Source organism: Podarcis tiliguerta (genome assembly GCF_965153285.1).
Source record: "Podarcis tiliguerta genome assembly, chromosome: 4".
Lineage (NCBI taxonomy): Eukaryota > Metazoa > Chordata > Lepidosauria > Squamata > Lacertidae > Podarcis > Podarcis tiliguerta.
Genome location: NC_139537.1, coordinates 76,426,330 through 76,451,030, shown reverse-complemented (window position 1 = coordinate 76,451,030; position 24,701 = coordinate 76,426,330). Strand labels below are relative to the sequence as shown.

The 24,701-nt window shown below is 43.3% G+C and overlaps 1 protein-coding gene across 8 annotated transcripts in view; it reads left to right on the top strand.

The window, feature by feature from the left end:
- Nucleotides 1–24,701, top strand: part of ATP11A (ATPase phospholipid transporting 11A) — a 112,259-nt gene that overhangs the window by 38,288 nt on the left and 49,270 nt on the right. For all 8 annotated transcript variants that reach the window (XR_014510434.1, XR_014510435.1, XR_014510436.1 and 5 more), the window contains exons 2-3: nucleotides 20,534–20,656; nucleotides 23,133–23,222. Coding sequence is in view for 5 of the 8 variants with exons in the window: in XM_083437636.1 (XP_083293762.1) it covers nucleotides 20,534–20,656; nucleotides 23,133–23,222 (213 nt within the window). In the remaining 3 variants the exon portion in view is untranslated. The remainder of the gene's footprint in view (nucleotides 1–20,533; nucleotides 20,657–23,132; nucleotides 23,223–24,701) is intronic.

Sequence of the window (24,701 nt, the reverse complement as noted above, 5' to 3'; positions counted from 1 at the left end):
TCAGAGCACTCCTGACATATGGTTGTCAAGCCTCTGCTTAAAGACCTCCAAAGAAGGAGACTCCACCACACTCCTTGGCAGCAAATTCCACTGTCGAACAGCTCTTACTGTCAGGAAGTTCTTCCTAATGTTTAGGTGGAATCTTCTTTCTTGTAGTTTGGATCCATTGCTCCGTGTCCGCTTCTCTGGAGCAGCAGAAAACAACCTTTCTCCCTCCTCTATGTGACATCCTTTTATATATTTGAACATGGCTATCATATCACCCCTTAACCTCCTCTTCTCCAGGCTAAACATGCCCAGCTCCCTTAGCCGTTCCTCATAAGGCATCGTTTCCAGGCCTTTGAGTTGCTGCTTCTCCTTTTATTCCCTCAAAAAAAAGGGGGTGGAGTTTCTTTCGAGGGAGGAAGGAGAATCTGCTGCCCTCGATATGTTATTGGTAGACAACTCCCACCACCCCTGATCCTTGCCCCTGCTGGCTGGGGCTGATGGGAGTCCAATACCACCTGGCAGACCACAGGCTCCCCATCCTCACAGAGACTTGTGGAGTGACTTACAATGGTTCTCAGGTGGTCTCCCTAATGGAACAAAGCCACCACTGAACAGCAGCATCTCGTGACTTCACGACATCCTATATCATGTGGCCTGCATGAAGCTTATTGGTTTATAAAGCAGTGATAATGTTAACCATCACAGCCTCCTTTCCCTTCTTCTCGCACACCCCCTGGCAGTAAATCAGAGCCCTGTAGTACACGCCACCTTGTGCACTGTTCTTGTTGAATAGAAAGCTGTGGTTTGAAAAGGTTAGGCAACCTTTCAATGTATCACTGAACGGCAGAGACATCTGGAAGTTGTGATTACCCTTATCTTCCCACCCAGAAGCAACTTAAACAATTTCCCCACGGCATTTGCTATCAAGCTCAGCACAGTACAGAATGCATTAATCTATTATAAAATACGTCCCCCTGCTTATTAACGTGAAAGAAAAATAATTCCACAAGAGTATCTCTGCTTACCTAGATCTAGGGTCATAGCAGAGGCTTTCAGCTATCATATGTACTTGAAATGCAGACCTTTATTCTCTTTACCAGTAGGTAGATAATTTATAACATTATTTGCCTCAATTTATTTTTGGTACATCGTTTCTTGTTGGGTGAGGACGTGTCTCTTTTACCACCCAACTAAAAAGGTAGTTCCGTAGTACTGACCTTTTGGATTTAAATTGCAAATAAAAATACAGGCAGCACCACTTTGGTGATGGGGTATTTGGTTTACCATGTAGAAACTTTCTTGATCAAACTCTTTTTCTTTCATCTATCTGTATTGTACTTTGATGAGTCTGGAGTTTTTATCATTGCATTATTTATCTTTAATTTTATTATGCCTACTTGTTTTTAAGGGTTTGTTGATTGTATAGGTACCTTTAATGAAAATGCCATACTATTTTGTGCAAGCTGCATATATATAATTAAGTGGTCTATAAGTGATGTTAAATAAATAAAATTTAATTTTCTGCAATATCCCTGTGTGATACTATGTCAAGGATGCTCCAGAGCATTACAGGGTTAAGAACTTAATTCGTTCTGGAGGTCCATTTTTAAACTCTTCTTAACCTGAAGCACCACTTTAGCTAATGCGACCTCCCGCTGCTGCCACGCCACCACCGCGCAATTTCTGTTCTCATCCTGAAGCAAAGTTCTTAACCTGAGGTAATATTTCTGAGTTAGCGGAGTCTATAACCTGAAGCATCCGTAACCTGAGGTACCACTGTATAGGAAGTTTTAAATGTGTGTTCCAAGGTGCCCAGTGTTCATCAGGGCTGTATTTTTGCTTCCCCATTCTCATGGCAGGTAAGCTCACCAGGGCTTACTGGGGATGGACGCACAGTGTTTGAGGGGACCCTACAGAGAGCACTATGCCGACAATCCCCCTTAAACTTCAGTTGGTTCTGATTTATCTGTTGTTTCAGGCTTTCTGATAATCAAATCTTGCTTATGGCACAGCATAACACTTCTTATTAAATTTGAGACTTGCGTGGCGTCGCGTTTCCTACGAAAGAAGTTCTGCAAGTAAAAGTTTTGCAATTCGAAATAGCTGTTCCCCGTGTCTTGCTTCCTTGTCCTTTTAACCAAGGGGACCCATTGTTCTTTCTGATTTGCACGAGCTCCTCAAGTGAAAGTCCTGGCTCATGAAGCAGATCGGAGCCTAATGGGGTTGCTGTCTGTATGTGATGAAAAGATATGGGTCACAAGAAACTTCAAAAATAATCCTGTTCAAGTACCTGCAATGAGTTAGCATTAACTGAACCTAAACCCTTTTAGCCAGATGCTTGTATAAGTCTCTTCTAAAAAAAAAAAAGCCTTCCAGAAGAGTGATTTTATTACTTTTCAAGATATTTGCATGATTGGATGACCTTTTCCAGATATTAAATCTATACTGAGTTTCTTCTGACCAGGCTTTCACGAAGGTTAAACCCACTGCTGGGCTTGATATTAGTTTACTTACTTGCACTTTCATGAAGTTGTTTATTTGCTATTTTGAAGAGGAGGTGGTCAGACCTTGCAGCCTAGCTAAATACTGCACTGCTTCTTCTTCTTCTTTGGCGATCACTCGTAGCCGAGAAAGATTGTCTTCCATAAACATGGTTTTAACAATGAGTCCGTAAGTGACTCTGGAGGCCAATTCTGGATCCACATTTCCTTCCATAGTGGGGTCATCGGTTTCCGGGCGGGAGTTGATCAACGGTGTGGATTTGCCAAGCGTGCCTTCTTCTTAGCATCCTGAGTTCGAGTGTCTTCAAAGCCCATGACACCTTTGGTAAAGGCTGTTCTCCAACTGGAGCGCTCACAGGCCAGTGTTTCCCAGTTGTCAGTCTTTATATTACATTTTTTTAGATTTGCCTCGAGACAGTCTTTAAACCTCTTTTGTTGACCACCAGCATTACACTTTCCATTTTTAAGTTCGGAATAGAGTAGTTACTTCGGAAGATGATCATCAGGCATCCACACAATATGGCCAGTCCAACGAAGTTGATGTTGAAGAATCATTGCTTCAACACTGGTGATCTTTGCTTCTTCCAGTACACTGCTATTAGTTCGCCTGTCTTCCCAAGTGCTGTGTAAAAATGTTTGGAGACACAGTTGATGGAATCTTTCGAAGAGTTGGAGATGGTGTTTATAAGTGGTCCATGTTTCACAAGCATACAGTAAGGTTGGTAGTACAATTGTTTTGTAAACAAGCATTTTGGTTTCCCTGAGAATGTCTGCATATAGCCTTTGAAAAAGTTGGACCTATGGTTTAAGAAGCCTCCGGATGGAAGGTGATGGAAGTCCATATAATTGTAAATGCATCAGTCAGTTCTCTGACTTGAAGAAATGGGCTTCAGATCTGAGTTCTTTGAACTGGAGAGTTCCAGTTTCTATATTATTGCAAATGACAATGAAAATCAAAATTCTCTTAAAAGCTTGCTGCTATATTGTGACCAGAGAAATATGTAGTAAACGTCTTCTGCATGTAAATTATGTTCCCCACCTCTGGCATCCACTTTAAGCTTCAAATTTAAAAACATCACTGTACAAAAATTGCCAGATTTTTGTGGCAATTAAAAAAAAAAAGGATTCGGTGTGCGCAAATTAAAAGCTGAACCTATGAATTTATTTTTAAAAATTATATACCACCCTTAAGCAACAATTCTCTAGGGAAATTTACAAAATATAAAAACAAAATATTATAAATAACAACATATTTAGATGGCTTACCCAATTTTTAATGCTCCTTTCACACTGCAGAACCTATATATGCCCATGTTGCACTAAGTTTCATTAAAAATCAGGATCACCCACTGTGCTCAGCTGTTGTAGAGCGAAGGGGGTGATGGTTTCCAATTGGGTACCTTCAGAAAGGCCACTTGAAGAGCATTTTCTGCACCTTGCAGGGCATTGGCAAAATCCAGTGCATAGCCCTACACAAACCTGCCATGATTTCCTGTGTTTCCAGGTTCACAAACAGATTTTTTTCTGGAAACAAACAACATGGAAATTAGCGTTAAATTTGTGTTATATTCTGCTAGGTTTCTGGAAGCAACTTTATGGAAGCTCAGATTTAACACAGAAGAAAACGTTGGGAAAATGGAACCAACAGCTATGTGAATACAGCCAAAGGCAACTTCATATGCAGTGGAAGCATTTGCATGTCAGATACAGCAAGCCCGCAACTTACACCGGGGAGGGGGGAGGGTTTACGTTCCAGGGATCGCACCTAAAGCCAAAATCTCCTATACAGTGGTACCTCAGGTTAAGAACTTAATTCGTTCTGGAGGTCCGTTCTTAACCTGAAACTGTTCTTAACCCGAGGTACCGCTTTAGCTAATGGGGCTTCCCGCTGCCACAAGATTTCTGTTCTCATTCTGAAGTAAAGTTCTTAACCCGAGGTAATATTTCTGGGTTAGCAGAGTCTGTAAACTGACGCGTCTGTAACCTGAGGTACGACTGTAATCAAAACATATCGGGTGCGATGGCGGGCGAGATTCCCAGAGTCTTTTTGTGTGTGTCTGTGTGTGGATGCCCACGCCCTTTATTTATTTTTATCTTTTTGCCAAGAGCGTAAAGCTGAATGTGCACAAGTTAAGTGTGTGTAAGTTGCTGGCTAGTTATATTACACTGATTATATGTGAGGAAGCAGTAGGAGATTGAGTTGATGAAATTACGGAATTAGAGGATAGGTTGTGAAATGATCCTGAGAGACAGAAGGAGCAGGCGAATTCACTCAAAACAAGGACTTAACCCTGAGTGGTGCAGCATCATTGTGGGAGGAGAGCATCACCTGCAGGTTTTGCTGTGGGAACTTTTTTCTCGTTCACACCACATCATGGTTTTGCTCAGCATTATGTGCAAACCAGGTTCCAGTCTTTTAATTTTCACCTAGTAGCTGTGAAGTTGTGCATTTGGGAAACAATTTCCGTTTCTTTTTGAAAATCTTGCTGAGTGTTCCCTTTGAGGTCTTTGAGCATCATTGGGATAAGCTGTTATCCTCTGAAATAATATTTTTTATACATAACTTATTGTGCAACGTTTACTGTGCTTTTTTGAAAAGGAAATAAGATTCCATAGATATTCAGGACACCAAGGGAGTTTCTGAAGATGGAGGAATACAATACATGTATTCCCTTGATTTTTGGGCAGGGGGAGAGACTTTCTTCCTCTTCCACACAATGCAACACTGAAGCTACAATTTGAAGATCAGTGTGTGGGGAGACAGTGTGTTCTTAATACTTTCCTTTTGTGCTGTTTCCCCACTGAAAATTATCTCCCCTGCCCCAGCTGCCTTTTATGCCTGCCAGGTAGAAGATCCAGGTATTTGGAGAAATAAAAACCAGCTCTGTGTATGCATTGTTTTCAGTGTAAAAATGATACAAGAGGGAAACATTAAGAAGCTGCTCCCTGCCGCCTCCGATTTACTTCAAATTGTAGCACAAATAACTACATTCTGTCCTTCTCATAGAAGCCTAGATGACCCTTGGGGTCCCTATCGACTGTACAGTTCTAGGATTCTACGCCAGGTATACCTTATTTTACAAACAAACTGGTGGTTGCTTAGAATTCAGTCCCGTTCTCTGCTATGCTCATGCCGCGAGAGCAGTGTATCCAGGCTAAGGGATTAAGTACATTCTTCTTTCCTACTCCACTTCCTGTTCGCCCCTGGTCAAACAAGTGTACAGTGGTACCTCGGGTTACAGACGCTTCAGGTTATAGACTCCGCTAACCCAGAAATAGTACCTCAGGTTAAGAACTTTGCTTCAGGATGAGAACAGAAATTGTGCCGCCGTGGTGTGGCAGCAGCTGGAGGCCCCATTAGCTAAAGTGGTCTTCAGGTTAAGAATAGTTTCAGGTTAAGAACGGACCTCTGGAATGAATTAAGTTCTTAACCCGAGGTACCACTGTATCTCAGCTCAATCATTCACCCAACCTCTGCCATCCAACCTCTGCTTAAAAACCTCCAAGGAAGGACAGTCCAGAATCTCCTGAGGAAGCCTGATCTACTTTTCTTCCGCAATTCCCAGACAGCAGCCACTCTCACTAGTTCCTCAGAAGTTGTTTATGTATTATTTATTTATTGGCGTTCATATCCCACTTTTTTCTTCAAGATGCTCAAGGTGATTGATATCGTTCTCCCCCCCCCCCATTAATCCCCACAACAACCCTGTGAGGTAGGTTAGGCTGAGAGGCAGTGACTGGCCCCCAAGGTCACCCAGTGAACTTCCTGGCTGAGCAGGGATTTGAACCCTGGTCCTAGACCAGGGGTCTGCAACCTTTAAGACAAAAAGAGCCACTTGGACCCGTTTCCGAAGGAAAAAAAACTGGGAGCCGCAAAACTCATCATTATAAAAATAACTTTTTTGTCACTATTTTTATTATTTCTTTGTTTGACCCCTCAGAATTACTCCTCCTCATAGAAATAGGCGTTAAATTAACAAGTTACCTTTGTGTGTGTGTGTGTTCTTCACTCCCCTTCAAAACAGTGACCAGCGTACATGCCCCTTACAATGTAGCGGGTGGGCGGGAAGGTGCCGTCGGGACGGTGCATGACTAACGCACGCACCGCCCCCATGCGACGTCACAGCCAGTACAGCGCCCGCCACAGTGGGGAGTGTCGGGGCGCACAATGCGCCTCCTCCCCTCGCTAGTATCCGCCCCGGAGCCACGGCAAAGGTGTAAAAGAGCCACATGCGGCTCCGGAGCCGCGGGTTGCAGACCCCTGTCCTAGACCAACACTGTAACCACTACACTAAACCGCACCACCAAAATGCCTAAACTATTAACTAAAAGCACAACTGGTGCTGTTGCAATAAAAGTGTGGTATTGTTCTCACAGTCCTCTGTTGGCTACAGCCTATAAGATTATTGAAATATTGTTTGCTCCAGAGATGGTGGTGGTGAGGCGAGCATTCTTTATTTACATAATTGTGTTGATTATAGAATCATAGAATTGTAGAGTTGGAAGGGCAATCTAGTCCAACCCCTGCAATGCAGGAATCTCAACATGACTTCTCCCATCCAATTTGAACCCATACTGGACCCTGCTTAGCTTTGCAAATGTGCTGGCAGCTTTATTGCTGCACAAGTTCTAATCTTTTCCACAGGAACACACGTAAAATGATTCAGTTAGGTAGCCGTGTTGGTCTGACGCAGTCGAAATAAATTAATAAATTAAAAAATTGTCCAGTAGCACCTTAGAGACCAACTAAGTTTGTTCTGGGTATAAGCTTTCATCTGCATGCGTATCGTGTGTTTCTGAAGAAGTGTGCATGCAAACGAAAGCTTATACCCAGAACAAACTTCGTTGTTCTCTAAGGTGCTACTGGACAATTTATTTATTTATTTTGACATGTAAAAGGGTGTAAAGCAACGTCTTCATCATTTCAAGATTTTTTAAAAAAAAACTTTTGCACAATCTTGACCCCCTTAGGAATGATATTGATTAGACCAATATCCAATATATTAAGATAGCCAAGTCAAGTTTACTCCCCCATTGACTTTTGTGGGACTAATGGAAGGGACTGCTGCTTGGAATTATTGAAGAACAGGCAGCAGCTGTTTCAACCAATAATAGCTAGTCAGCCATTTCTCCAGTTCCAGTTTTTCTGCCATGGTGCTGCTAATACTGGATTAGGGATATTTCTATAGTAATGCCAAGGGACAAGTGTTTCCCACCGTGGGAGTGAAGTGGTGCAGTGGATTTTGTACCTAATAATTAATTCTCTATTCCTCAGTGCAGGGAAACCTCCAGAAAAGTCAAATGCCATTGCAGATTTAGCCTGAGACTTCTCCCAGGAATCAGACATTACAAAACCCAGGCTTTGGGATAAACAGCCTGGAGGTACAAGCTATTTCACTTTGGAGAAACATGAAGACATCACTTTCCAGGTTTCCATGGTTATGTGCACTTGCAGGCTCATCAGCGACCCAGTTAAACTAAAGTACTCACATTTAAGCTTATTTAGTTGCATGAGAGAGTCAGGGAGGCTAAGGTTTGCTTAAACCAAAGTACTTTGACTCCACTTAGCTGTGGAAAGCGTTTGGAGCAATAAATGCAAATTAAATCCATCCTCACAATGGAGGTCTGAGGATTTTCAAGAATGCATACATAGAAAAAGAGTGAGTCAGAACGACAGGGCAGCTCAGCCCTATGGTCCCATTATAAGCTGTAGTCCTACACACCTTCCTTGAGAGTTGGCTTTATCGATCCCAGTGGAACTTACTCCTTTGTAAACACACATAAGATCAACCTGGTGGTAGTTACTTTGGCTCTGCTTGTGGTGGTTCAGCTATATCCTGTTCCGCTCAGCTCTAACAACAGTGAAATGACAATAAGGAAACCTCCACTAGTGACAAGTTATTCTCATAGCAACAGCACAGCTACCCCAACCAATCTCATTGCCACGTGTGGACGACTCCCCTAGGACTTACGCATGGAAGAAACCAGTTGCTATGCAGCAGTGTCATGACAGAACAGTAGGCAAATATTAATTTGTTCCTTCTGGTCTCACCTGCTCTGTGACTAGTGATATTTGCGGAGACAGAAGATAGCAGTTTTCTCTCTTGGAGAACCGTAAACGCTGATAACATACAGCAGTGGTTAGGAATGCTGCGGCATAACTGGGAGACTCGAGTTGTTTGCTTGCTTATGCAGCGGGGTCAGTGTGCATGGCACCTCACAGAGTACCGCTACCTGCTCGAAGGAGTGAGTTCAGACCCTGCTTCAGGTATATGGAAGATGGTGCTATTTTTCTTCTTTCATGTCTATCAGGTTTCTGTGTCAGTACCTCTCTAGCTACATCTAGTCAGTACCTGTAATGGTTCTAGGGGTTGCTCGTGCGTAAATCGGCGCCACACCTGGGTGGGTTGCCCGAGTGAACCCTTTCTGTCTGGACAGTCACTCGCCCGTGGCTGTCTCAATCGCTGGCAGAATCCGTCAGTGGGCGTTTCTTGAACTTCTTCCTGCATAAAAGTTCTTTGATGCCTAGTCGCCGCCTACTCTCCCTGTGCGGAAGCCTTCTGCGCAGGGAGGGTGTGGGCATCGGAGGACCCGTGCTCTCCCCACTGGTCCCCGGCGAGGAGTCTTGGAGCCACCTCGCCGATTCCCCCATCGGCCCCCCTCCTCCACTGGTGCTACGCTGATTTCCTTCCCCAGAAGATGTGCTGCTTCTCTCCCTCCCGGGACGCTCTCCGGAATCCCTCTGGAGCCCTTCCTCTCCCTCTGGCTCCAATGGCAGTTCCCTGACCATACCCAATGTTGCATCACATTCCACATGACCCAGAAAGGGAACCTAAGTGTGGAGAGAGAGAGAGAGAGAACTTTTTCATTCTCAGTGGCCCCAAGGGCACGGAGCAACCTTAATCTTCACCCAACTTCTTCTCCTACATGCACCCATTTACTCGCATCCTTTTAGGTAAGTGAATGATTGCCATTCATTTCTGAGTAAACAAGTTAAGAGCTCCAGGGCCCCTTAACCTAGGGGGTTGGCTAGATTGGCCTCTGCCAAAGGTGCAGGCCCATGGAGGCACAAAAATTGCCCCTCTCCACTCTGGCTAGGAACCTGATCTCCTGTCCATGTGCTCAGGCAAATGGACCGATGGAAGAGGAGAAGGGGAGGCAGAGCAAAACAGACCCAACCGCAATGGCTGTGGAGGAAGTCACTGGCAGAGTATGAAAGGCGCCAAAAAGCAAACCTTTTGAGCTTATGGTCCATGGTCTCTCCCAGCTTCGGAGTCACTGCTACATGCCCTTGCCAAGGATGCAAGGGAGCCTAGGTAGGCCTCTGAAGATCTGTATTTGGGGACACTGCTATAATGATGGGAAAGCTGCCCTCTCACTCCTGATACTTCAGAAATATGTAGAGCAAAAAGAACCACACTTTCCCTAAGGCTCTTGCCACTTTCCAGCTCTCCTTAGATATACACCAACCATCATGATGAACAACACTTTGCTTAAAATAAAATATAAAAAAAACTAATTTAGGTGTGAGTGTGTGTGTTTCACTAACACTGTAATGCTTGAGAATGTATCTATGAACATTTGTATAATATTTATTACATTTATTACATCTGCAAACATTTGAGTTTCTTGCTGCTGTGCATCTTTCGTTTTGCTCCCAGAAATGCTCTTTTTACACACTTCAGTTTCACCTTTTGTTAAATTTTGAGTGCAGGAGGAGCCTGGCAGTCACGTTTTATATTTAAGTAAAAACACAGAGCAGCCAAATGTTATGTGTCTCATGTATAGTTACGGCTTCCGCATGCCCTGTTCATGCCAGTCTGAATTCTCATGTGTCTTGGCTGGGCTTCAAGATGACAAGTGATATATCATGGCAGCAACTTCTCCTTCTCTGCCAGGGGAAACAAACACCAGCGCTTTCTTTGCTTCTAGTAATCTGCCATAGTGGAAATATAAGACAGTCGAATAGTATGAGGCTAATACGATATATGTTTATTGAGGTGATGCTGAAAACGTGCATGCTTGGACTGCATGATTCTGCTGTGCTACTTAAAAAAGTTATTTTGATGATTCTTTCCCTTATCCCTTGAAAAAATATTGTGGTGCACTGCATAGGGAATCTTGTTTGGATGTGATGCATGATTGATGCAAAAACATGGTGTCTTTGATTCTGATGCTTATATCTTATAAACTAGTTTGATGGCCTTTTTGACAGAAAAGTGGCTAAAAACACGAAGATGACCAAGTAGAAGGTTTCCTTTAAGTCATTTCCATAAAATAATCCAAAACAGCAATTTTCCATGTTACAAGTTAGTTTTGTTACAACCCTTTAATTTGTAGCATACATAAAGAAGCAGATTATGACCGATATGAATTTACGTTGTCTAAGGTGCCTAGAACTGTTAATATTAGGTGTTAAAATCCATGGATACTACACAAAATGCATTAGCTCTCATAGGTTTATTTATAATTGCATATAATAATTCAAACATTTCAGCGTTTGTTCGGCTTCTCCAACAGACACTCTCCAAATATCTGCTTTCCTATTTTTACCCAGAACAGAAGTACAGTGGTACCTCGGTTTACGATCTTAATTCGTTCCAGAAGTCCATTCTTAAACTGAAACCGTTCTTAAACCAAGGCACACTTTCCCTAGAGGCCTCCCACTACCAGTGCCCTTCCGCCATTCGGCTTCCGTTCATAGACCAAGGTAAAGTTCGCTAACCAGAACACTACTGGTTTTACGGAGTTCGTATACCGATTAGTTCATAAACAGGGCTGTTCTTAAACTGAGGTACCACTGTAGCTGTTTCTTTTCTTTTCCTTTACAAATTGATATAATAACTAGCATTGAATTAGTTGCACTTTTGTAATGAGCTGCGGTTACCTACGCTTGTAAGAATTCTCATTCAATTGTTGGTTTTGCTCTTAAAGCAAATATAAAAGTTCAGGAGCTAACAATTAATGGTTGCAAGGTGGGAGGCATAAAAGGCAGGGAAGAAAAAAAAGATAAGGAGCATTACCATCTCCCAACAGAGCAGAATAGCTTTAAAGCTTAGATGCTAAACCTTTCAAGTGACAGACTTGCCGGTTCTAACCTGAGCAGTAACTAACCCCTGTGCACACGGTATGTAGCCGTTTCTGTCGAGACCTTAATATTTTTCCACTGCAGGACTCTTTTAAGGATCTATCTCCTTCACAGCTGTGCCCTTGTTAGCACTTAGGAAGGGCCCTAGCTCAGCTCCAGAGTGTGCAGAAATTCTCAGGTTCAGTCCCTAACATCTCCAGCTATAGCTGGGAAAAACACCTGCCTGAAACTCTGAGAGTGCCCTTGCCAATAAGTGGAGACAGTTCTGAGTTTGATGAACCAGTTGTATGACTCTAGTAAACCCCTTCCCCGCACCTGTGACAGTTCAGTGCCCCTCGCGAGACAGATCCCTTAGAACTGTGTTTTCCAAACTTGGGCCTCCAGCTGTTTTTGGACTACAGTTCCCATCATCCCTGACCACTGGCCCTGCTAGCTAGGGATGATAGGATTTGTAGTCCAAAAACAGCTGGAGACCCAAGTGTGAGAAAATCTGCCCTAGAAGCATAAAGGATCCTCGAAATAAATAGAAATCGGGGGCAGAGGACACATGCTATCATTCCTCCAGAGGCAGCTATTAGGCTGTAGAGTCAGCAAAAATTAAGTGTCCTGTCACCAGACAGAGTTAGGGCCTGCGCTCTGCATTCATGTTGCCAGGATTCCATAACAGCATACTGGGAGCTTGCATGTGCAGTCTCCTGCCTCCCTATTTTGTAGTGAAGGAAGCATTTCCCCCCTTCTTGTGGCGAATTGAGAAACCACTGTGTTCCCCACCACCACCTGCATAATCTCCACTCGTGCAGAAAGTTCTGTCTTTTTCTGAGCGTCCCCTTTTTGTTGCCTTGTAGGGAGGGAGGACACTGGCTGGTGGGGGACCCCTACTTGGCTATTAGATGAAATAATTTGAAATTCCCTATGCACCTTTCTGTGTCTAAGTAGTGACAGGGATAGGCAACATTTTGAATGGCTATAGGAATAGTTATCGATCCTAAGTTCACCTGATCTGACTCCTGGAGACGCAATTGTCTCTCATCCTCAGCTTGCCTGTAAGCTCCACAGTTATAACAATCAGAAGCCTAGCATGACGAGACAGGACAGCAGCACCTAATGGGTAAATGAGACGTCATTCTTTGAACATTAAATCAAAACAGGCCTCTTAGTTTCCTACACAATGAGCTGTATCTGCTTTTAAGCGGTGAGTGTGTTCTCGTCGGTTGCAGATGAATCCGATGAGAACAAATGTAGAGGAGGGAGGAATTGTGTAGCATTCATACTGAGGGCAATGTGTGATTTTCTACATTGGCTGTACGGATTTTAGATGCTTAGAAGAGCAGGGGCTGCCAGTCTATTTCTGTGAAGTGACAGAACAACACCGTTTCAAGTGCAATCTGAAAAGCAGCGATAATTGCTTCATCAAGGTCAGAACTCTGCAGCATTTTTACAGAACCCCCATCATGTCTGCAAGCCAAGTGTTGTTATCTCATATCTGAGTATCTCAATGCATGGCATATCCTTGTGCAGGTCGCCTTGAATAGTAAACCGAGAGAGACGTTCATTCAGAGCTAGGCCAGGCACAGCTTTCAATCAGCTTGCCATCTGCCTATGTTCTTCCCTCTCCCCTTGAGCAAATGTTCAACAGTATAATGCAGGGTTATGCTGGTGAAAGGCTGGATTTCTAGGGTATCTGTTAGCATAGTGGCTGCGAGCCAGAAATTCTCTGGTTTAAAGCCATGAACTCATTGTATGGCAATAGGCAGGCTACTGTTCTCCATTCGGTAAGATGATGCAGGGATACCTGTCCAAGCTGTATTGTGAAGCATTCAGAACACTCTTGATATATTCTTTAAAAATTATTATGGTCTTATTAACAATTTGGGAAAATACTCTCATTTTCAGATCTTAATCATAATTAACCCGATATTTGATTAGCTTGATCACATGTCTTTGGCAATTTACAAAGCAGAATGCCTGATTTATGATTTTAAAAATTAATGATTTGCCTATTCAAGCTATTCAAATATTGCACTAAGGCAAATCTTCTTTCCATTAATTTTTAAAATCATAAATCAGGCATTCTGCTTTGTAGATTGCCATTCTTTGCAAAGATATGTGATCTTTGCAAAATCAGCAATTCACAACCCCCCACACTAATGTGCGACATTATCCTGACAGATGAGAACAAAAGTGATATTTCAGTATCATATAGATGTGTGAGATGAAAATGGCATAATAATAACTGGCTCACTTTAGTGAGGCATAGATAGTGGCCCTGCTAGCACTTTGAAGGTTATAGTCTTTGTTAATTCTTTATTAGTGCATATATGGTATTCCAGACAAACCAACTGTAAGAGATCCTGTCCAGCACAGGAAAAGGGAGACCGTTTTGGTGCGGCACGGTGCTCAGCTCCCACGCTCGTTGCAGCCTTGGCTGATGGGAGAATGCTAGGCATTGCTAGGTAGAGGGCAGATTCAGGCTCTCAGACCATATCTCAGTGGCTGAGAGGAGACAGAGAAGAATGGGAAGCCAACACCATCCTTTCATCCTTGGAATATTGTCTGATGGTTGTTCAAAACCACCAGCTGTGCCTAAGGGCTAGACCAGAAATGATGAAACAAATGGCCAGTCAGATGATGCTGGACCAATTAGCTAGCACCAATTAGCTGCAGCCTATATGGCCAATGGTTGGAGTTGGGTCCTCAACCTGTTTCCAGACATTCAGTCAACCTGGAAGAGATGTTCTCGCAGCCCAGTGCTGGACTCTGGGTTTGCATTGCCTGCACATGCAGCATGCATGTAGCAGAGCCACAGGACTGCTGGATACCAGGTTAATAATCATGCAGGAGCCAATCCCTGCTTCTGCACATGTGTGGTCTGCTGATTATATGATGACCCATCTGTTGAGAATTCCATTCCTCCCGTGCTGCAGATATGTGGGATTGTTACATGTCACATGTCTGTTTACATTCCAGCACTGATTATTGGAGTCTTGTGATAGGAAATTGAGATACAGTGGTACCTCGGGTTAAGTACTTAATTTGTCCCGGAGGTCCGTACTTAACCTGAAACTGTTCTTAACCTGAAGCACAACTTTAGCTAATGGGGCCTTCAGCTGCCGTGCCGCTGGAGCACGATTTCTGTTCTCATCCTGAAGCAAAGTTCTTAACCTGAAGACTATTTCTGGGTTAGCGGAGTCTGTAACCTGAAGCATATGTAACCTGAAGCGTATGTAACCCGAGGTACCACTGTACCCTGTTTACGCTCTGTATAGCTTTTGCAGTTCTCTCTCCAAGGAAGAAAGACAGAGAGATAAGCCATGTTTTGCTTTGTTCTGTTACATTTGATCTAATTTGCAATAAATTAGGCTTAGATGTTACTCCTCAAGGCTAAGCTTCTGTTTGAACTCTGCTTGTCGTCTGCTCATGTCCGTGGATATGGGCCACATCTGGGAGACCGGAGTGATGAATCCCGGGCGACGCTGCATTGGGGGGAGGCACCAGGCCTTGGCGTTATCACCCAACACCATCATATGATCTGATGGAAAACTCCATATATGTGTTGCTCAGAAGGTTTTATATATGGGAACCAGCAGTTGTTGTTGTTGTTTAGTCGTTCAGTCGTGTCCGACTCTTCGTGACCCCATGGACCAGAGCACGCCAGGTACTCCTGTCTTCCACTGCCACCCACAGTTTGGTCAGATTCATGTTTGTAGCTTCAAGAACACTGTCTAACCATCTCGTCCTCTGTCGTCCCCTTCTCCTTGTGCCCTCCATCTTTCCCAACATCAGGGTCTTTTCCAGTGAATCTTCTCTTCTCATGAGGTGGCCAAAGTATTGGAGCCTCAGCTTCATGATCTGTCCTTCCAGTGAGCACTCAGGGCTGATTTCCTTCAGAATGGATAGGCTTGATCTTCTTGCAGTCCATGGGACTCTCAAGAATCTCTCCAGCACCATAATTCAAAAGCGTCAATTCTTCGGCGATCAGCCTTCTTTATGGTCCAGCTCTCACTTCCATACATCACTACTGGGAAAACCATAGCTTTTGCTCCACATCATGCCATCCTCTTCCAAATGCATGACAAGATCATACTTTTAGTAACCCAGCAGAGATAAGGCCATAGGCCATTGTTCTCTCAGTACCATATTTCGATGGTCATTTAGCCCCTTTCCCCATCCCATCCATTTCATCACCTAAACTTAGCCGACACCATCCTGTCTACTGCAGAGAGCAGAAAGAATCAAAGCACCAGCTTAGAAATACTTCTAGAACAATTCATAAGATAAAAGCAAATGGGCTTTTCATGTTAACAGTCGAGGTGAAAAAAATACCTGAAGTTTTATGCCAGTTGTACCTGGAGGACAGCTGGGATATTTCTTGACCTAATTTAAGTTAAGCAACTAAGCAAAATTGTTTGAGCCCCTTCAGGGTTGTTTCCTTTTTTAAATAATGTTTTTTTAGTACCTTGCCAATAAACAATTGTGGTTCAAGGGACAGAGTATGCGCCCTGAATGCCCATCCTAGCTCATGCATTGAGCAAGCTGTTATAAACTTCTCAGACTTGTTTCTCAGAATGTAAAATGGCAATACTGGTAACAATATACAGGTTTTCATGTGAGGATGCAAATGTGGACTTTGAATTCTGACAGCTGTAGCACCAGTGAGGTTAAATGTTAACAAATTTAGTGTACCATAAGATTTTGTAGACTTGCCCGTTAAAGTTTATGTCACAAAAAGCCTTAAGGTATCGCAGGGTTTCTCCCCCCCCCCCTTCTTTTTCCTGTTTGGGCTACAGCAAATCAATGTAGCTTTTCCCTTTGAAAGGGATAATGTGATAATTATTCCATTGCTTGCATTTTCTTTCCTTTCCTGTTTTTTAAAAAGAAATATTATTCTTCAGAAAACTGAATACTTCTCTGAGTTATTTGTGAGTATTTCACCCCCCCATTTTATTTTTAAAAAGTTTTCTATTATGTTAAAAGTTTCATGACCTTAAACTGAGACACAAAGTCGTATTTAAATCATCATTCAAGCTTGATGAAGCTAGGAGTCTTGAATATGTCCTTTTGTATTTATTCAATTTGTATACCGTTCTTTATCCAAAGGTCCCAGGGCAGTGTACAATATTAAAAACATATTTTACATGGCATAATAATAATAAACAATTTAACAATCACAGAAATAATAATAATAATAGCAAGAGGTCCACCACATTTAAAAGGTCACAGGTTGTTTAATGGCTGAAGGCCTGGATAAAGAGGAATGTTTTCACCTGGCACCTAAAGACATGAAATGATGGCGCCTGACAAACTACTCTGAAGAGAACATTCCACAAACGGAAAGCCAACACTTGTTGTTGTTTAGTCGTGTCCGACTCTTCTTGACCCCATGGACCAGAGCATGCTAGGCACTCCTGTCTTCCACTGCCTCCCGCAGTTTGGTCAAACTCATGTTGGTAGCTTCAAGAACACTGTCCAACCATCTCGTCCTCTGTCGTCCCCTTCTCCTTGTGCCCTCCATCTTTCTCAACATCAGGGTCTTTTCCAGGGAGTCTTCTCTTCTCATGAGGTGGCCAAAGTATTGGAGCCTCAGCTTCACGATCTGTCCTTCCAGTGAGCACTCAGGGCTAATTTCCTTAAGAACGGATGCGTTTGATCTTCTTGCAGTCCATGGGACTCTCAAGAGTCTCCTCCAGCACCATAATTCAAAAGCATCAATTCTTCGGCGATCAGCCTTCTTTATGGTCCAGCTCTCACTTCCATACATCACTACCAGGAAAACCATGGCTTTAACTATACGGACCTTTGTTGGCAAGGTGATGTCTCTGCTGAAAGCCATCACAGAAAAGGCTTATTCTTGTGTTGTCACCTTCCAAGGGTGAGCAACCTGACCGTCGGAATTTGCTTGAGCTGAAGTTTCTGAACCGTCTTCAGAGGCAGCCCCATGTATAACACACTGAAGTAATCTAACCTAGAGATTACCAGATCATAGGCCACAGAAGTGAGGCTATCCCTGTCTAGATAGCAGCATAGCTGCTGTCTAGATAGCAGCATAGCTGGGCCACCAGCTGAAGCTGACAGAAGGCACTCTATGTCATCAATGCCACCTTTGCCTCCAGCGACAGCAATGGGTCCAGGAGCACCCTCAAGCTGCGTACCTGCTCCTTTAGAGGGAGTGCAATCCCCTCAAGAGCAGGCAGTCTTCCATCCACCCAGTCTAGGGAACCACCCACTAACAGTGTCTCAGTCTTAACTGGATTGGCTCTCACCCAGTCCAGTACCAAGGTCCAACACATCCACTTCCATACCTGTAGATGTAAAGGAGAAATAGAGCTGTGTGTCATCAGCATATTGCTGACAACACACTCCTAAACTCCTGATGACCCCACAGCGTGGGGGGATATAATTGAACCCTGAGTGTCCCCACATTGAAGGCCCTATGGTGCCGAATAACATTCCCCAAGCATCACCCATTGAAGATGGTCATCCAAGTAGGAACGGCACCCCTGCAAAGCAGTCCCCCCCACCCCCACCCACTTGGATAGGCTCCCCAGGAGGATACTGTGGTCAGTGGTATGTGAAGCAAAGACAGCATAATGGATCTTCCACCAGTTTTTGGGTTCTGCATTTGCTGACAGGGCTGAAGCAAGAAACGTAATGCTTCATCATTGATGTGCCAATGGAATAGGGTTTCGGTACATTGAGCTTTAAGTTATTATTAGAAACTCATAATGCTTAGGTTTATTTATGGTTTCTTGGATGTACCTTTTAATGGGCTTAAGTAATAGCATATAAAGCAGTGGATACACTTCACTGCTCTTCCTACTTTGCTGCAGTACTTTTTCCTTTCCTTGCAGGGATATCAGTGTCATGGTCCAAAGGAAATCTAATACAGAGTGGTAGTTTGATAGGGGTGGGGGGAAAGTGCTGTCTTGGGGTGTTGTTGTTTTTTTTGGTAGACATAATAGCTGCTCATATATAGTATATTTTATATCGATTATTGGCAATAAGCAGTATAAGAGAGCCTTTTTGTTCTACTGTCTTCTAAGCTATGTAGTACCCTCATGAGAAGAATCAAGTTCTGTTGAATAATGCCTTTAATAATGCATGACTGCTTTTGTTATTCAGTATTACTTTTGTTGAACAAGGCACAGGTTGCCTTCTCTGTTCTTGAGGATGTAGTGTAAATTACTTAAATCTGCATTTTGGAATACTTTGTCCCCTCCCCCCCCACCCAAAAATCGTTCTTCGTTCATGTTTTGTTCTATTCTTATGATAAACTGTTCAGAACATGAAGTCTTTAGCAAAAAATGGGCTTATACAAACTGTTTTCCCTAATGTCTTCTTTGGCCATTAGTGATTGTCTCCTATGACATCATTGAGAGTTTGACAAGGTCTGAACCCTGCCCTTACCTCTGTTCTGACCAGTTCACACCAGAAGGCAGGATGGTGGGTACAGCACCTTGGAGAACTCCAATTGAACAACTCATTCATACGAAGATGGACTGAGTTTTCAGGATGAGGCCTTCCCTCCAGCCTGCCGCTTCTCCACTCCTCTTTCTTAGAAATGTGAAATCTTAAAGGACCAAGTCCCTGGCTTAAAGGGGTGTGCTTTTTCTTTCTATGGCTTCCCATCTGGTGCCATCTCTGCAAGACTGTTTGGAGCCAGAGCCAGAAGTAGGTCAGCGATAAAAAACACCAGTGTCAGTGAAGTTGACTATTCAAAGAAACCAAAACAGCACAGGCCTAGGGGTCACAACAACTCTTCCCAGTAGGTCTTGCCCCAATGAGACAGTTGCGAGGACTGAAGGTCTCTGCCTCTCCTGGTTCCTTCCCCAACAGCCTAAGGCTCCTTCACCTTGTATCTCATTCTGGGAAACCAGCGGGGAGAGGAGCTGGTTGCAGCAGAAATGGGAGAGCCTGGCTTCCTTACCAGCCTGATTTATTGCTGCCTCTTCGCCCCCTTTCACTCCAGCCTCCACTTCTGCCTCTGATTCTGGACTGCTCTCTGCCCCAGCCTCTTCCTGGTCACTAAACCCATCCTCTGAATCTTGAGTTTGAGGCTGGTGGCATTACAACTTCCTTTTAAAAAAACACCATTTAAAATAAATTGAATATAAAGTCTTAACAACTCTTTCCTTAACAAGTCCTACTAATTCCATACACCCAAAATAAAAATGTGTAGAATCATGTATACTTCTGTACATATGTATTTTAGAAGATTTCAGATAAAGGCCTTCTACCTTTTGTCCTCATATTAGAGTTCGCCATCCATACTTTATGGTTTTCATAATCTTTTGTAGTCTGCCATGGCAGGAGTTTGCACCCCCGCCCCCAAGAAAGGCAGCATATAAATCTTTTGAATAAATAAATGTGTTACACTCCCCAAGTAAGCAGGGCTTCATAGTCAATCCCTCTTTCTAGAAGCGGTGATGCAACTATTTGTCGCATAGCTTCACAACTTGGAAGAACTGCACTAGTGGCCCCTCAGCTTTGCTGTTTGCAGAGAAAACCCAAATATGCGCAAGCCCTGGCAGTCTCCTGAAATAGCTCCTTGGATTACAGTGCGCATGATTAGGGAAATATGCTCAATATGTATTCAGAGAGCTGGGATGTGCATGCCTTTTCTTTTCTTTTTAGAGTAATACGAGGACAAAATATAAAACTCGCCGTTTAGAGTAACAGATTTGAATTGTGTGGGTTTGCCTTTGTTGCTCCAGGGGTAAGGGACTTACTGAAGGCAATTAAAGGCAGGATTTTGACAGCTCACTCTTATGTGTCATCTAAGTATCTCTCAGGAGAAGATAGGCAAAGACTTTTTTTGGGGGGGCGTTAAGATTTTGACAGCTATTGGAGAATGAAGGATCAACTGATGCCAAGAGACGGGGCTAGCCAGTTCAGTGTATGACTCATGTCTATGCAGAACTACAGACTGAACTAAAATGACACATTCTTTTTTCCACAGTGTGCTGGAGAAGAGAATTGGGTGGACAATCGGACTATTTATGTTGGGCATCGTGAACCCCCTGCAGGCACTGAAGCGTACATTCCACAGAGGTATCCGGATAACAGAATAGTCTCCTCAAAGGTAGAGTGTGTGTTTGCATAATTTGCCTAATGCTTTTGACTCTGCTCTGTGTCAGCTTCCTTTTTCTTTTTTCCACCAACTATTTTATTTTTTGCTTCCTGAGCTACCTTTGTTTACCAGCAGCTGCTTGGAAAGGAACTATAATAAAAAAGTAGATGTTGCTTCCCACCATTAAAATTTGCTCGTAGTCAAATTGTCACTAGCCTGTGCTCTTACAAGACGGTGCTGATCTGTTCTTATGATACACAGTCATAACAGACATTTTTCAGAAATATCTAGCAGGGCAGTTTCCAGAGGACCAGAAGAACAGTTTGCCGCTAGGCTGCTTTACCTGCGGCAAATTGTAATTATCGCTGCGTGAGCAGCTGAATGACAAACGACACCTTCCAGTCTCTTCCCTTCCTATCATAATCACAGCATTCTTAACCCAGTGTCAGGACCCTGTGGGGTCAGGCCTGCAAGCAGTCAGTGGGAAGCGCTGGGTGACTTCTAATCAGTTAATTAAATCAAACAAGTCAGGATTGGGTACATCGTCAGGTCAGGCAGAAGTCCAGAGCAGCAAATAGAAATCAAAAGGATGAGTGGTGGGTGGGTGCGGTCAAAGGGTCAAGCCAAAGTTGGGAATCCAGGGAAAGGGAAAAGAAGCAAGAGAAGGCACGGGAATGTGCATGTCTGATCTGTGATGAGTCACCTCTGGCAGGGTCCTAGATCCCTCCCAACGCCTGTCTAAAGGTTGGAACGTGCTAACTAGGCTTTGGGAAGGAGGCGAGAGGAATCTAGGACATCAGATACCTCATGCCTCCTTCCCAAAGCCCAGTGCCTCACTCACTGGAGACCCAGTGTGGTGTAGTGGTTAAGAGCAGTAGTCTTGTAATCTGGGGAACTGGGTTTGCGTCTCCGCTCCTCCACCTGCAGCTGCTGGGTGACCTTGGGCCAGTCACACTTTGAAGTCTCTCAGCCCCACTCACCTCACAGAGTGTTTGTTGTGGGGGAGGAAGGGAAAGGAGAATGTTAGCCGCTTTGAGACTCCTTAAAGGGAGTGAAAGGCGGGATATCAAATCCAAACTCTTCTTCTTCTTCTTACCTTGCTTTGGGAAGGCAGCGGCACCGCGAAGGCTGATCACCAGATGTTGTTGAGGGCCAACAAAAAAGTCCTTGAGGACACACATTGGACTACCCTGTGCGAACACTGCCAGTTGAACCCATAAGAGTAATAGTCTTCCATGTTACATTTTATTGTTAATTTATCATTCTATCTGCATTTCCTATTAGCTATATTTAAAAGGACACTTTGCTTTACGGGCCTTTCTCTGCATGTGTCAGAAGAGCTGTCATTGTGTTACTGACTTAATATTTATCGTAAATGTCACCTGCAGGTCGTATTGGAGCGCTCACTTGCTCAGAGGCATGTCAGTAGTGGCTAGCCAGCTGCAGATGGAATATTAATAATAGCTTTCTGGAATTTTGTTGCTAGCATTTGTGTGATATTGACAGATGTCACCCCCATTGTGAATCTTAACACTTAAGCTGGTAGTTTCAAGTAGAGATGGAAGGTAAATGAAGAGGCAAGCATGAGTAGGAGGTATAGCAGGAATTGAGGATCGTGGGAAGGATATTATCACCCAGGACCAATATGAGAAGAGAAGTCATTGTCCTATTCCTCTAGAATTAGATCTGACCAGAGGAGGACTAGCATGAAGATCAGCAGATGGTTTCCCTTGATCCAGGCCTGGGTCTGCTGGAAAGCTCCCAATCTCATAGGTAACCATTTCTAGAAAGAATCTCAGGTGAATTTCCCTTGAATTCCCAGCAGATTTTCTCAGTCTTCTCCAACAGGATGGCAGCTACACCCGTGAGCCATTCAACCATGTAAAAATTTTGAAATTATTAAATTCCCTACTTCATACAGATGTTCCTCCCCCAGCCAGGACATCTGTTATTTCCTTCTGGGTCCCATGCGCATTTGTGGTGTTAATTCTTGGTACATCATTTGCTGCTGGAGTAGACCATCCAAGTATGGCGTTCGTTCTTCTACACCTTCCAAAGTTGCTCCATGAATTTCTTCTAACACTCTTCCCCTGTTCCTCAAATAACTGTCAAATTCAAAAAGGTGAAGTTCATCCCTTCTGAAAAGCTGGGATTTGATATGTCAGTCTGCTTAATAATGCCAACCGCTTGCCTCAAGTTATGCAATTTACTTAAATTCATAATAATATTACTTTGCAGATATGTTTTGTGTTTACTTAGAGCAGTTACCGGTAACTTTATATATGCCATTGATCCAGGCAAAGTTAACTCTGCCAAAGTTCTTTGTAAATCAAGATTTAAGCTTGATTAACTTTCTCAGAACTGGGATCTATATATAATTGATTCCCCCACCCTTTTAAAGCCATTAGTTCCTAATGTATACCATTTGATAGATTTGAAAGCACAGCATGTCATCAACAGTCCATTTCTGCCTCTCTTTTTCTTTTAGTACACTTTTTGGAACTTTGTCCCAAAGAATTTATTTGAGCAGTTCCGAAGAATAGCTAACTTTTATTTTCTCATCATTTTTCTTGTACAGGTAAGATATACACATTTCTTTCTTTAGTTCTTTCATTTAAAACAGGATATACATATTTGATATGGATGTCTAAAATTAAATATTTTGAGTCTTCAGCTATGTTTTATTTTTATAGGGATAGAAAGGGAATTTGTCATGAAGTGTTTTTGTCTTTACTTACATGTTTTATGTTGTGAACCACCCTGAGACTTGCAGGTATAGGGCAGTATAATACTACTACTACTACTAGTAGTAGTAGTAGTAGTAATAATATCACCCTGCCTTTCAGGGTGTACATCCCATTAAACTTAGGCCATATCCTCAATGTGCATTTAAGGCACTATTATACCACTTTGACAGTCATGGTTTCCTGCCAAAAACACTGGGAACTGTAGTTAAGAGTGCTGAGAGTTGTTAGACACTCACAAACTATTCCCCTCACTACAGTTTCCTGGGTGGTTTAACAACCAGGGAACTCTGGGAATGGAGCTCTGTGAAGAGGATAGGGAGGGTCTCCTAACAGCTCTTAACTATAGTTCCCAGAATTCTTTGGAGTAAGCCATGACTGTTAAAAGAGGTATAATAGCACTTAAAATATATGGTGTGGATGTGGGCTTAGCTATACATAGGTTAAATTAGAAAATGATAGTGGGGAGGGAACATGTTACCTAATCAGTACAATGGACTATGCAACAAGTAGGATACTTTTCCAAGAGGCTAAATGGTATTTCACTGCAAGTGGAAAATTGAATACTTAACATTCCCCTTTCCAGGTACTGTATATGGTTCTGCTTAAGCTGTGTTGGTATTCTTTGTGTTGCTGTGGCTCAAGGTCACTTTATACACTGCTATGTGTACAGCAAACATATGTTTGCAAACAGTTGAATCGTGCAGGCTTATTGGAGGTCTGTGATTAAATTCAGATCCCTGTCGAGTGTATGCTCAGTGGTAAGCCAGATTTGCCTCTGCATAATATGTGCAGTAGCCGCTAGTACCATGCCTTCTGATAAGTTAATTAAGTTGAATTAGTCAACGTGGCCAGATTCTTCTAAGATGTTATGGAGGTAAAGGTAAAGGGACCCCTGACCATTAGGTCCAGTTGTGACCGACTCTGGGGTTGCGGCGTTCATCTCACTTTATTGGCTGAGGGAGCCGGCGTATAGCTTCTGGGTCATGTGGCCAGCATGACTAAGCCACTTCTGGCGAACCAGAGCAGCGCACGGAAACGCTGTTTACCTTCCCGCTGGAGCGGTACCTATTTATCTACTTGCACTTTGATGTGCTTTCAAACTGCTAGGTTGGCAGGAGCAGGGACTGAGCAACGGGAGCTCACTCCGTCGTGGGGATTCGAACCGCCGACCTTCTGATCGGCAAGTCCTAGGCTCTGTGGTTTAACCCACAGCACCACCCTAACATTATCATCTTAATGTTCAGATGGTTCAGTTTTAATGATTGCAGAGTACTTTATCAAAGGCTGCTAATAAAAACGTTTTAAGACCC